This window comes from Macaca fascicularis, chromosome 11, assembly GCF_037993035.2.
Source record: "Macaca fascicularis isolate 582-1 chromosome 11, T2T-MFA8v1.1".
Taxonomy (NCBI): domain Eukaryota; kingdom Metazoa; phylum Chordata; class Mammalia; order Primates; family Cercopithecidae; genus Macaca; species Macaca fascicularis.
This window is the reverse complement of record NC_088385.1, coordinates 76450094-76464882: the sequence shown is the minus strand read 5'-3', so window position 1 is coordinate 76464882 and position 14789 is coordinate 76450094. Positions and strand designations below refer to the sequence as shown.

Below are 14789 nucleotides of genomic sequence, written 5' to 3'. Positions count from 1 at the left end.
CCCTGAGTCCAAAGCCAGGGCACCTGCTCCTGCCTGAGGGCAGAGAGGACTGGTAAGAAAAGCACTGAGGTCCCCAAAGGGGTGGAGACAAGGTTAAGGGCATGAAGGACCTTCTTGTCAGTTGAATTCTCTACATAAAATCACCTGTAAGAGAAAGTACATGTTCTCACACTTCAGGGTGCATTAGATATTGTTAAAATCAATATTGCTAAAAATTTGGATCCCACGATACCACTCCCAGAGATTCTGACTCAGTAGGTCTGGAATGGGCTCCAGGAATCCGTGTGTTGAACAAACTCCTGGAGACTCTGAGGCTGGTGGTCCCTGGCTTGCACTCTGGGAAGCAATGGGCTTTGAGGCAATCGGTTTCCCTCCAGCTTCTCTTTCTTCTGCGAGGGTTTTTGCCTACATAGAGTCAGTGCTGGACAGAAGGAAATAATCGAGAGGGCCAAGAGTGAGGACCAGCACCTCCTTCTGAAGCATCTGGCAATTCCTTGACTGGAGCTGGACAAGCTAGGTCACATACCTGCTCATCCTTGAACTTTCCTTGCTTTTAAGTTGGACAGTCAAGTTACATTATTCTGAAAAATAAAAAGACCAAAATGCATGCTGCTGGGGAAATATATATAATTTGATGCTACAGGTTAAATTTCTCAAATTAAAAATAAAGTTTTTATTTCTGCTTATATGAAAATAAAAATACAACAGTAGAATTCAGAATAATGTCTATTATGCTGAAAAGTCCCTGAACTGGTCTGTGATCAATTATTTATCAGAGATACTGCAACAGCCTCTGTTACTTTTGCCTATTGGCTACAAATCTGCTCTGGAAAATTCCAGTCATTCCAATCACCTGCCCTGGGAGATGTCACTCATTCCAAGTCAAGTCAGACGCACAATTCCAGATCTTGGCTGAGTCAAGTGATGACCTTAGTTGTGTGCATATAGTATGGTCTCATACTGAATCAAAACATCTTATCTAGTATTTACAAGCATCAGGAGAGGAAAGTAGTCAACTTCAGAATTACTTACCAGAAGCACAATGATACGTAATAGGAAATTATATACGTTCCTCTTAAAGAAACATTACCAAGCTGATGCTAGATCTATTACGCCTTTGCTCATGCAACAAAGGTTTATTGTGTGTACAATATATGCCAAGCACTGTGCTGGGCACTGGGAATACCCTTATAAGCAGAACAAATATGGTCCCCATCCTCATGGATTAGTAAAGTTTACTACAAATCTTATCTTAAATTAATCATTGTCATAAACAAGCACAAATGTATTTACAGTTAAACTTTACATCTCTGCATTGCAGTTCTCTCTCTCTAAAACAAATAGTTTCTGTCTGTATTTAGTAGTTCATAAGAGTAGTTATAAGACAGTAGCCTCTGAGGAAAAAACACCCTTTAATTTTCTTAAAGCCTTGGAGTCTTTTTTTTTTTTTGGAGACAGGTTCTCATTCAGTTGCCCAAGCTGGAGTGCAGTAGCACGGTCATAGCTTACAGTAACCTCAAACTTCTGGGCTCAAGCCATCCTCCTGCCTCAGCCTTTTGAGCAACTAGGACTACAGATGTGCACCACTGTGCCTGACCAATTTATTTGTTTATTTATTTTAATTCTTTTTTTTTTTTTTATGGAGTCTCACTATATTGCCTATGCTGGTCTTGAACTCCTGGCCTCAAGCAATCTTCCCACCAAGGCCTCCCAAAGGGCTGGGATTTCTGGCGTGAGCCACCACACCTGGCCTGCCCTGGAATCTTAATGTAAAGTTTATTGACTGTCTTCTCTGACTACAGGGAGCCTAATGAGACGCCACTGGAATTGTTAGTGACACTTATGGTTAACAGACATTAATATAACCAAGCAAGCCACCAGTTGTCAATGGATGTTGAGATAAAAGTTCTAACTTCAGATGCTCTGGCTATAAGGCTGGCCCTATAACTGGAACTCAGGTCTGGGTCACTTACTGCTTAAAAGCCAAACAACTCAAGAACTTTGGTAAAAGGAATGTTAGCTTTATTCGAGAAGTCAGTAACCAGGGGAAGGCAGTGAACTAGGGTTGAAAGGCCACCTTTCAGAATTGTGCCTCTAGGTAAAGAGTTTTTAAGGGAAATTAAGAGAAATGAAGATCAAAACCGTCTTGTGAAATGTAAGCAGTTTCAATCAGCTGGGCAGTTAATCATTGCTTTCTTGGTGAAAGTTTTGTGACATTCTGCAGGTGCCATCAGCCTATTCTTACAGGCTAGTCAGCCCATTCCCAGAGCTGTTGGTCAATGTATTTTCTTTTTCTTTCTTTCCTTTCTCTCTCTTTCTCTCTCTTCCTTCCTCCCTCCCTCCCTCCCTCCTTTCCTCCCTCCCTTCGTCCCTTCTTTCTTTCTTTCTCTCTCTCTCTCTTTCTTTCTTTCTTTCTTCCTTTCTTTCTTTCTTTCTTTCTCTTTCTCTTTCTTTTTCTCTTTCTCTTTCTCTTTCTCTCTCTCTCTCTTTCTCTCTCTCTCTCTCTCTCTCTCTCCATAGAATCTTGCTGTGTTGCCCAGATTGGAGTGTAGTGTTGCAGTCCTGGCTCACTGCAACCTCTGCCTCCCCAGTTCAAGTGCTTCTCCTGCCTCAGCTGCCCAAGTAGCTGGGATTACAGGCACATGCCACTACACCCAGCTAATTTTTGTATTTTTAGTAGAGACAGGGTTTCACCATGTTGGCCAGGCTGGTCTCGAACTCCTGGCCTCAAGTGATCCCCCACCTCGGCCTCTCAAAGTGCTGGGATTATAGGTGTGAGCCACCGAGCCCAGCCAGCATATTTTATTTTATCTCTGTTGAAGGTTCTGTTTTCTTGAGGCTGTTTTTTGGGACTAATCTACAAACTCAAGGAAAACAATAATATTATTCAAACAAGCAAGCTTTTCTCTAACATGGAATTAATACTGTTAGAACCACATTTGCGTTTCTGGCACAGATAGATCATTTAATCTGTGATCTTATCTTCTCTCACTAAGTAAACTAAAATGACTTTTGTATAACATATTATGTAACATTCACAAAATTAATTGAATCTGGTATAACATTTCTGCCCCGGGTGGCTGTTTTTTGTTTTTTGTTTTTTCCCTGATGCATTACACAGCTCTGGGGCTCCTTGGTCTCTGACTCTCCACTGCCTTGTGTTATAAGAGTGAGAGCCAAGGGAATGGTGGTATTCACAGCTGTGCCAGTTTTTCCTCTGTTGGCTGAACTTTTAGAGGCTGAGTAAGTCACCCCTCTGTAGTCTCACATGATGAGGTCGGAACAGACAGAATGTCATCTTGTGAGTGAAACTTGAATCACCTATGTGTACTTGCTCTGCACATGAGAGAAAGTGCATGCAGAACTAGCCCTTCTTGGATTAATAGCATGGATAGTCTCGGTGGGTCAGTGTTTGAAGGTTCCCCCACATTTCTGTTTTAGGAGTTAAGTAAAGGTTATCCACTCAGTGTTTCTCAAAGTATGGTTGCAGACCACATTAGCAAGGGCGCTTCTTTAAACCGCAGGTTCCTAGGCAACCTAGGGAATCAGATCTAGGGCTTAGGACCTAGAAATTGACATTTTAAACAGGCTCCCTAGAAGCACTGCAGATGTTTGACCCAGACTGAGAAGGCCGAAATGATCAACATGAGGGCAGTTGTTCAACCTAAACTTTGCAGCATGTTGGAATCTCTGGTGATCTTTTAAAAATTCAGATGCCTGACTCCCATTCTCAGATATTAGTATTCATTAGGTATGTAGAGCAACCTGGGCATCAGGATTTTTCAAAACTCCCCAGACCATTGTAATGTATAGCAGAGTTTAGGAACAGCTGCACTAGAACACATCAATTAATTCCTCCAATTTCATCTGCAAATTGCCTCAGATCTATTCTACCCAGGGCAAATAAAATTCTGGGCCACTATGCAGATGAGGATTTAAAAGCACTGATTTCTTTGTATGTTATTTCTTGTGTGTGATTATGGAGAAGGCAGTGAATTACCAGATGGGATACTAATTTAGGGACAAGGATATGGGTAACTAGAGATTTGCTCATATCAATATAATAGAGGAGTGTCTCTGTTCCTTACTGCTACTCCCAGAAACTGATTTTACTCCACTGTATCCTATTTCAGACTTTTCCAGCTATGGTTTGTAACTCATTATGGGATTCTTAAATCAGGTTAATGGCTTGTAACCAGCATTTTTAGTGGAATGGAATGGAGAAGAATAGAATAGAATAGAATAGAATAGAATAGAATAGAATAGAATAGCAGAAAGCACATCATGCGCATACGGCAGGGCTAATAACTGTTTCCTGAACAACATATATCTTACTGTGGTTCATGGTAAACAAACAAACAAACAAAAAACCTGGTTGGCATCCTGCCCTGCATGATGTTGTTGCGATGTGATTTCATTCCTCTCTCAATCTCATTTTGCTCCCCCCTTGATTTTCCCAATTGACAGGGATTTCTAAACCTCTTCCATTGAATGGAAAGGACAGCTGTAACTGAAGTTGGTGGCTTCATTCCATTCATTTGGAAAACACAGAGATAAAAACAAGCCAGGCACGTTGCACTCTTCCTGAAAAAGTGTCATCCCTTGGAGAAGGGCTCAGATGCTGAATGCACAACTTTCTCTTTCAGAAAGAACTGGCATCAAACCCATTCTGCCTTCAAGTTTTGAGATGCAGAGCTTTTAGTTCCTCTGCTAATAGAGCCTCATATGAATACTCTGCTTGAAAGGCAAAAGACATCTGCCTCAACTTCAATCAAGGAAAAATAGACCAACTGTACAGCAGGCAGAATTTATGATGACTGGAATTTTGTCTATCAATGGATGTAATTAATCCTTTGGCTTGAGGGCAATAAAATTTTGTCTTAAAGTAGCAGATCCTGCTCCATCAAACCACAACTCAACAGAGAGTAAATGCAAACATGTATCTATATTGAGAGATAGATTTTACTCTGATTAGAAAGACGAAGGAGGGTTTTGGGGATAAACAATAAGAAATTGCTGAGCAGAGCTGAGCCAGCCAGAAGGAAAAGCGATAGCAAGAGAAACTGTAGGCAGATGCAACGGCAGGATAAAATAGCTATGCCAGGGGTGTGATGGGGCCTGAGGAGAGCATGGCATGGAGACAGACACGCGCAGGGAACCAAGTGGTGGGAGGACAAGCCCACTGAGAGTGTTGCTGAACTGTAGCAGATCAGTAACTATCATTAGCATAGCCTCAGCAATGGCAATAATGATCATATTCTGAAAAAAAAATTGGTCTCTGCTTAAAATGGCTTGAAGTCCTGATAAGGGTGACATTCTGTTTCATAACAAATACTTTTGGAATGGACTTGACCAACAATCTAGAGATTTTCTTTCAGTTGACCAACTTTGATTTCCAAAGGTGTTACTTTTGTGAACCCCAAAATCTGAGACAGGTCTCAGTGAGTTTAGAAAGTTTATTTTGCCAAGGTTGAGGATGTGTACCCATGACACAGCCTCAGGTGGTCCTAATGACATGTGCCCAAAGTAGTCAGAACAGTTTGGTTTCATACATCATAGGAAGACATAAGACATCGATCAACATATGTGAGATAAACATTGGTTCAGTCTGGAAAAGCAGGGGACAACTCAAAGTGGGGAGGGGGCTTCCAGGTCATAGGTAGATAAAAGACAAATGGTTGCATTCTTCTGGGTTTCTGATTAGCCTCTCAAAAGGAGGCAATCAGATATGCATTTATCTCAGTGAGCAGAGCAATGACTTTAATAGAATGGGAGGCAGGTCGTAAGCAGTTCCCAACTTGACTTTTCCCTTTAGCTTAGTGATTCTGGGGACCCAAGATATTTTCCTTTCACACTTTGGATAAATATGATATGTGACCCTGCAAGGAATAATGAAAATTATTCTGCTTATATATTCTTAGAGGATACATTAATGTCTCAGTGATTGTCATTCATCTTTCACAGCACCTAGCAAAATACTCAAAAAAGTTGTGCTAAAAACAAAATCACCAGCTCTTCTTGCTCTACTTGTCCTCTTTCAATCTCTTGCTTTAGTGTTTGCACCAAATAAACCCTCACTCTGCATATTTGCCTTCTGCATAGAAGCTAAGAAAGGACTTGCTAGCACAATTTGATCCATACTTCTGAATAAAAAATAACCAGAGATAAAGTTATTCTTTGGTCAAATGATAGAATGAAGCCAGTATATAAACGGGATCATTTTTGAAAATTGCACTCTAGGTCTCAAGAATATCACTGTTAGACAATTGATATGGGATATGTGAGAACAGGCTACACAGCAAGTCTTTAAGCATAAAGCCAAGACAGATCAAGTTTATTAACTTCATCCAATGAGATTTAACTGGCCAGGCATAGTGGCACATGGCTGTAATCCCAGCACTTTGGGAGGCCAAGGCAGGCAGATCACTTGAGCCCAGGAAGTTCAAGACCTGCCTGGGCAACATGGTGAAACCCAGTCTCTACAAAAATACAAACTTAGCCAGGCATAGTGGCGTGTGCCTGTAGACCCAGCTACTCAGGAGGCAGAGGTGGAAGAACTGCTTGAGCTCAGGAGGCTGAGGCTGCAGTGAGCCAAATATCACACCACTGCACTCCAGTCTGGATCACAGAGCGAGACTCTGTCCCATAAAAAATTGAAAAAAATTGAAAAAAAAAAAAGATTTAATCATGCTCTTCAATTCTTTAAAAAGCAAAAACAGATTTTTTAGATCGTGCAACAACTCTGAGATGCACTGAGAAACAAGAAGAGAATTACCAAGCTCATTTTTATTTTATACTTCCAGGGAGAGTACCATTCTCCAGGCATGCAGAGAACCCTTCTAAGCTAGTATAAACAACCCGAGTGTTATCTAAAACTAGTCTCCTATTGGCAAATATTGGCTTTGTAGTTGTTACTTTGTTTATTTCAAATCCTGAATAAACAGAACCTTCAGTTAGTGGGACAGTGATTTTCAAACACCACTATATGTCAGAATTTTCTGCACAGCTTGGAAAACATGCAACTGCCTAGACCCAATTCTATTAAATCACCCAGGAAGATTTAAAAGAATGCTGATGCCTGGCCTCATCCTAGATTAATTGAATCAGAATCTCTAACAATATAAGACCTAGCCATTGGTTTTTTTTTTTGTTTTGTTTTGTTTTTGTTTTTTTTTGAGACTCCGTCTCATAAAAACTCTGTCGCCAGGCTGCAGTGCAATGGCACAATCTTGGCTCACTGCAACCTCCACCTCCAGGATTCAAGCAATTCTCCTGCCTCAGCCTCCCAAGCAGCTAGGATTACAGGTCCCTGCCACTATGCCTGGCTTATTTTTGTATTTTTAGTAGAGAGTGGGTTTCACCATGTTGGTCAGGCTGGTCTCGAACTCCTGACCTCAGGTGATCCACCCGCCTCAGCCTCCCAAAGTGCTGGGAATATAGGCGTGAGCCACCATGCCCGGCTGCCATTGATATTTTCTAAAAGTACCCCTATGAGATTCTAAGGTGCAGACCTGGGTTGAGAACTCCTGCCCTACTGAGCCTGATTTAGTAGTCAGGGTCAGGGTCCAGCCTTCTCCATATTTAATAGATATCACAAGTGATTCAGGTCTATGGCCTTTGGATCTTATTCTTAAAAACAATGGCTTAGGTCACGTCAAAGATCTAGATAACGCCAAAGCTCTATAAATTGATGACTCTCAAAATGGGCATACCTCATTCCTCCTTTGACTTTTTTTTTTTTTTTTTTTTTTTTTTTTTTTACTGTAACACTATCTTTTAAATAAAATTTGGCCTGCATCATAAGGAGGGAGGATTATTTATTTATTTATTTATTTATTTATTTATTTATTTGAGATAAAGTCTTGCTATGTTGCCCAGGCTGGTCACAAACTCCTGGCCTAAGTAATCCTCCTGCCTGGGCCTCCCAAAGTGCTGGGATTATAGGCATGAGCCACTGCACCTGGCAAAAGGACAGGTTACCTTAAATAGGACAACCAGATTTGTTAACTGATTACAGATGGTTAAAGATAGAAAAATGTGTTATATTAGGGCAAAAGTTGATTTTCGTCTGAATGTAGTATCAGAATTCCATAAGCAAATGATTGCATTTCTGAGGGAAAAAACCCAAAAATTAATATCTAATAAAAACCAGTTTTATAAATAAGTTTTAATTCAGAAAACAATATTTATATTAAATCATAATTAACATTTAAAAGCTACTTAAAGATCCAAGGGGGTAGATAACAGGAGAGTCATTACAGCATTATATTTAGTAACAAAAAAAATCAAAAACAACTTAAATGTCTTAAATGTCTATTCAAAAAGGAACTAGCTAAATATTATATACGATTAACAGTGTTAATATATAGAGAGCAGCCATTAAAAGGAATGCTGCTGCTCTCTATATATTAATTTTTTAAATCTTCAAGATATACCTGAAAAATAGAAGCAAATGGCAGACACATATGAAGTATAAAATCTTTTGTGTTTTTAAAAATAGGCCTGTATGAAAATCCATGAGATTTCTCTGGAAAGATACACAATAAACGGATCATCGTGATTTCCTCCAGGGAGGGAAACTTTGTGACTGGGAAAAGGAGACTTTCCCCACTAGCAGTCCTTTGGCCCTTTGGGATTTTTGTGCCATTTGAATTATTCAATCTAAATTTCTAAAAAGAAAAGATCGGTCAGGTGGCAGCTCACGCCTGTAATCCCAGCACTTTGGGAGGCCGAGGTGGGTGGATCACCAGGTCAGGAGATTAAGACCATCCTGGCTAACACAATGAAACCCCGTCTCTACTAAAAATACAAAAAATTAGCCAGGCGTGGTGGCGGGCGCCTGTAGTCCCAGCTACTCGAGAGGCTGAGGCAGGAGAATGGCGTGAACGCGGGAGGCAGAGCTTGCAGTGAGCCAAGATCGCCACTGCACCCCAGCCTGGGTGACAGAGCGAGACTCCGTCTCAAAAAAAAAAAACAAAAAAAAAGATCAAGTGTAAACTGCAAGTTTTAAAGTGCATCTTGTTGCAAACAAACCCTGGTATATAGTAGGCATTCAATAAATGTTTATTAAATAAATCTGTTACCTTATTCCTCTTCTATTATTCAGTCATTCAATCTCCTCTTCCCTTGGTGTTTGGGGGAGGGAGGAGGAGGCAGAGGATAACTAAAGTTTCACATAATATGCCTTAGTGCTTTGTGGGTGCTAAGTGTGTGCTAAGCATTACGTTAAATAACATCTTGACACATGTTCATCATCTCAGGTAATTCTACAACATCCTTGTGAAGCAAATATTATCTCTCTTTTACAGATGAGAAAGTTGAGGCTCAGAGAGGTCACTACAAGCCCAAGCAAATTGCATTTTATACACACACACACACACATGCACGCATACACACATGCACACACACACACACACAAAGAAACCCTTTTTTGGGGGGCGGGGAGACAGTCTCACTCTATCACCCAGGCTGGAGTGCAGTGGCAGGACCTCAGCTCACTGCAACCTCCGCTTCCCGGGTTCACGCGATTTTCATGCCTGAGCCTCCCCAGTAGCTGAGATTACAGGTGTGCATCACCATGCCCCGCTAATTTTTGTATTTTTAGTAGAGACAAGGTTTCACCATGTTGGCCAGGCTGGTGTTGAACTCCTGACCTCAAGCGATCCACCCACCTCGGCCTCCCAAACTGCTGGGATTACAGGCGTGAGCCACTGCACCCAGCCACAAATAAACAATTTTAAAGTATGTGCAAAATGCTATGGGGACAATGAAGATGAATATACTCTTTGCCCTTCAAAAGGGTCATAGTAAGGGAAACATTTATGTGTAATATTACTGTGATGCAAGCCAAGAGCGAGTACCATGTGGGAACTTCAAAGGGAAGAGATCCCCCAGGAAAGAGAAAGAAGGACTCAAGGAAGGCTTCAGAGAGGAGAACGTGATTAAGCAGGACTTGGAAAGGAGAGATCAGGAGAAAAGTCATGTGAATCACGTGTTCGGCACTATGCCAAGTGCTTTGTATACATTCTCATATCGTATTATTTTAATCATAACAATTCTAAGTATTATGGTTCCCAACTTTAGATGCCTAAACCAAAACCTAGAGAAGAAATTTCCCCAAATGTTCTAGTTCACATATAATGTCTCCTTACCTCCTGATGGCCTCCTCTATCAGGGATTTTATATAACTTGTGGGTGTGCATGTATATGTATGTGTGTGTGTGCTCACACACACACATTCCTTAACTCTAATATAAGTATAAACTACTTGAGACAGGAAATTTTATTTCATATTTCTTTAATATCCCCTCATTATATGCTTACATATAGATGCTGAAATGTGGTAACATGTTAGTGTCAAACAGTCTGTATACCAACCCATTTTTATTTTTTTGTAAAGGTTTTATGACAGCAGATGAAAGGAAATTATTCAACCACCTCAAGTCTCCTCATCTGAAATACTGGGTTCCATTCATCTGGTTTGGAAACCTTGCAACTAAAGCCCGGAATGAAGGTAGAATCAGAGACAGTGTTGATCTGCAATCATTGATGACTGTAAGTATATCATAAATCACAAGGAAAAGGTGCTAATTAGAGACCAAGGGGGATCTGGATATAGCACATTAGACCAGGAAGAGTCAGCTTTGTTCAGTCCTGGTTCCGGAGGAACTGGAAAGATTGGAGCAGTGTCAGACCCCTCAACATGTAGGACAGAGGTGGTACACAGTTAAACTCGAGTTGCTTGGAAATGGTTCCTTGGAAGCTGCATTTTAAACAGAATCATGCTTTGTAATAGGCTCTGTAAGAAAGTATTCCTTGATTGATTAGCCAAGGGTCGCCAACGGCTCGGAAAGCTATGGTGCCCCTATAGTATATTTGCCATCCCTGGCTCCAGGATTCTAGAAAAAAATCTGGAGGAGAAATAAACCTCCCCAGCCAAATATTTCCCCAAAATTGGAATATCGCGACTTAAGCCAACCTTTCAGATACTCTAGTAAGTAAAATAGTATTTTCACTAAACAAAATAACCCCCCCAGAAAAAAATTTTATGTAAGGGCTGGATATATTGGTGCCATGACAATCCCCTCCCTGGATTAGGCTAACGGGAGTGAATTGTTTAAAAATAGCACCCAAATTAATGTGAACTCTTTTGCCTAGTCTTACATAATAACTTGTGTACAATAGATGAGAAAATCAAAGAATCCTGTCCTTCCTGCTTCAGAGATAGATTTTCTATCGATATGAGTGTTATAGTCTCCATTTGTGGGAGTAATTATATCTCTTTTCTAAGATCTACAGTAAGCATGTTTTAAAATGAGAGAAACAAAAAAAAATTGCTTCCAGATTACCTACCAAAATCGATAAAAATTACTTATTTAAAATATTAGCAATTTCCTTCTCACCATGGCTTTGGGCCAATATACACGTTGGAAATTATGGGTTCAATAGAATGTGGCAGGGGGATATTTCTATGAAGGCCTTTTTTTTTTGGAAATAGTCTCAGTCTGTTGTCCAGGCTATATGCAGCACAGTGGTGCAATCATGGCTCACTGCAGCCTTGACCTCTTATACGCAAGTGATTCTCCCACCCCAGCCTCTGGAGTAACTGGGACAACAGGCACGTGACACCAAGCCTAGCTAATTTATCTACTTTTTCTAGAAACAACGTGTTTCTGTGTTGCCCAGGCTTATCTCAAACTCCTGGGCTCAAGCAATCCTCCTGTCTCGGCCTCCCAAAGTGCTGGGATTATAGGCATGAGCCACCATACCTGGCCATGACTTATTTTAATATTTTTTAAATGTCCAAATGTACTCATCAATGAACTCATTGTTCCAATGATGTTCATTGATTGATTGTCATTTTTAGAACTTTCCTTTTGGAGTATCCTTGGGAACCAGTTTACTAGTCTTGTAGTCAGTCCTGTAAAAGACATGCTCACATTCTGAATCCCAGTAAGTGCTTATTACCACACCTGTCATCTTAGTAAATCATGCTTGATCTGTTTCTGGCTTAGGAAATGAATCGATACCGCTCTTGGTGCAGCCTCTTATTCGGTTATGACTGGGTTGGGATTCCGCTGGTTTACACCCAGGTAAGAAATACTTTGCATGGAATTCTTTATTTCTACTTGTCCACCTTGGCACTGTAGCTGTGCTGTGGGAGGCCAGCACCGTCCCCTCACTCCGGTCTCTCTCTGTTCCAGGTTGTTACTCTTGCTGTCTATACCTTCTTCTTTGCGTGCCTGATTGGACGCCAGTTTTTGGATCCCACCAAAGGCTACGCAGGGCATGACTTGGATCTTTACATTCCAATCTTCACCCTCCTACAATTCTTCTTCTATGCAGGATGGCTCAAGGTAGCCAATGGTCTCAGGGCCCCACTTTGTAATCTGTTATGTTCCAGACTCTCCACACTGATCCTTTACTGAGTCTTTAGCAAATCATTCACGAGTGAGTCAAAGGTAGATCTAACATGTAATAGCTCAGCAATATTATTACTTTTCTGCCAGGGATTCAAGTGACAGGGATATACTCAGTACTGTCTGAAGCAGTTCATTTGTGCAAAGAGATTAGAATAACACTCTTTTATGGTTATTGATTCTCTTTTACGTCTCTGTGTATTCCCATTAGGATTACAATAATGTAACTAAAGTAATAAGTGTACCTGCATTGATATTGTGTACCACAATAAGCAACTAGGCAGAGTAAAAGAGTCAACAAGAAGCCTTATAAATCAGACTTAGCCATTAATATTGCAGTAGAATCTTGGTTCTGCTCAACTCTATAAATAGTTATTGCAGTTCCCTGAAATTCTGCTAGCTGTCCCACAACATTAAATGTACCCCATTTTCTTTTTTTTTTTTTTTTTCCTAAGACAGAGTCTTGCTCTGTTGCCCAGGCTGGAGTGCAGTGATGCAATCTAGGCTCACTACAACCTCCGCCTCCCGGGTTGAAGCAATTCTCCTACCTCAGCCTCCCAAGTAGCTGGGATTACAGGTGTGAGCCACCGTGCCCAGTCTAAATGTACCCCATTTTCAAAACCAGAACCGAGACTCAGAATTCCTCAGAATCAGAACCAGAAACACCAGAAATAATGACAACATCTGGTTTGCCAGGGAATTAAACAGGTTCAGGAGGTGAGAACGGCTTGCCTAACTATCTGTGTAGAATTTTCCTTGTTTCCCCTCCCTTCATCACCACCTCCTCAAATGTATGTGTGTAAATATCAGAGACCCGATTCTTCCATCACCTCTGTAAACTTCCAAATGGGAAGTATGTGATAGAAAAAAATCAATGACAATGGCTTCATTAAACTCATTGAAAGGCAATGATGGTATGAAGATGATATTCATAAAGTAGAATTTTCAAATGTTTGGCCTTCCAAAGAGCCATACGTTGTCGTGACCTGTTGAGGCCTTCAGGTTGCAGTGAAATTTTCCCTGCAGAAGTCTTTCATTTCATTGGTTTGAATCTTAACCAAAAAAAATAATATGTTGATATTTCCAATTATACTCCAAAGAGTAAAGGCATGTCCCTTACAAATGGCAAAAGCATTTTTAATCAGATTACCATGATTCTTAATTATTTCTACCTGCATAGGAGCAAGAATGCAGAAGAGACTAATGACTTTCATTTTCCATTAGAGGAAAAAATAGAGTTTAGCTTTATAAAGACAAAATCACCGCAGTGGCCCAAATACTCAATCATTCTCAAAAAGTAATTTTCTTCCTTTCCCGAGTTGCGCCAAGCTTTTTATTCTTTGTTTTGTGTCCATGTAAGGTGCTTGACCACCTGTAAAGAGCAAATAATGGTTCCTTCCTTCTGACATGCTTTCTAAAATATTTACATCCTTTTCCTTTATAAACTGTTTTAAAGTCCAGCGCGGTGGCTCATGCCTGTAACCCCAGCACTTTGAGAGACGGAGGTAGGAGGATTGCTCAGGAGTTCAAGACCAGCCTGGGCAACATGGTGAAACCCCATCTCTCCAAAAAACAAAAAACAAAAAACAAAAAATTAGCAGGCATGGTGGCGCATGCCTGCAGTCCCAGCTACCGAGAAGGCTGAGGTGAAAGGGTCGCTTGAGCCTAGGAGGCCGAGGGTGCAGTGAGCCATGTTCACACCATTGCACTCCAGCCTGGGTAACAGAGCAAAACCCTGTCTAAAATAAAATAAAATAAAATGAAATAAATCTTAAAAGAAAAAATATTAAAAGGCACAATCTTAGCTCCATTAAAGGATAGGCAAACCTGCTGGGTGTGGTGGCATATGCCTATAATCCCAGCACTTTGGGAGGCTGAGGCAGGAAAATCGCTTGACCATGGGAGGCAGAGGTTGCGAGCCGAAATCACACCATTGCACTCCAGCCTGGGCAACAAGAGCGAAACTCCATCTCAGAAAGAAAGATAGGCAAACCTAAACACCAAAGGGTTGTGCCTCCATTTCTAAACAGCTGTTCTATCTCAATGATTAGGATATTTATAAATCTTTTCAAAGTACAGAAAAGCCATCTTAACCTTATGAATAGTATATCATTCAGTTACTTGCTGGAAATGCAGCCCTAAGTGGAATAAAAGATATATTTTGAGATTGTCAATTCAGAAACATACATGCCATTTTGTCAGTTTAATGTAGACTATGATAATATATGCAGGACTGATTGCATAAAAATGAAAATCTGGATAGAATAAAAAAAGGTTTCAGGACTCAACCCTTAATTAATCTAAGTAAATCTCCAGGCAAGAAAGGGCAGATAGCCCTACGAAACTGGTGACAAGAACAACATAGATATC

General features: G+C 40.6%; 1 protein-coding gene across 18 annotated transcripts in view; it reads left to right on the top strand.

Moving 5' to 3' along the window:
- BEST3 (bestrophin 3) overlaps nucleotides 1–14789 on the top strand; it is a 45824-nt gene that overhangs the window by 10198 nt on the left and 20837 nt on the right. For 13 of the 18 annotated variants that reach the window (XR_012420452.1, XM_074007399.1, XM_074007396.1 and 10 more), the window contains 3 exons: nucleotides 10400–10554; nucleotides 12015–12092; nucleotides 12204–12356. Coding sequence is in view for 13 of the 18 variants with exons in the window: in XM_045365603.3 (XP_045221538.2) it covers nucleotides 10400–10554; nucleotides 12015–12092; nucleotides 12204–12356 (386 nt within the window). In the remaining 5 variants the exon portion in view is untranslated. Of the gene's footprint in view, nucleotides 1–4646; nucleotides 6006–10399; nucleotides 10555–12014; nucleotides 12093–12203; nucleotides 12357–14789 lie in introns of those variants that run through there. The other 5 variants (XR_012420453.1, XM_074007397.1, XM_045365601.3 and 2 more) reach the window with 3 other exon arrangements.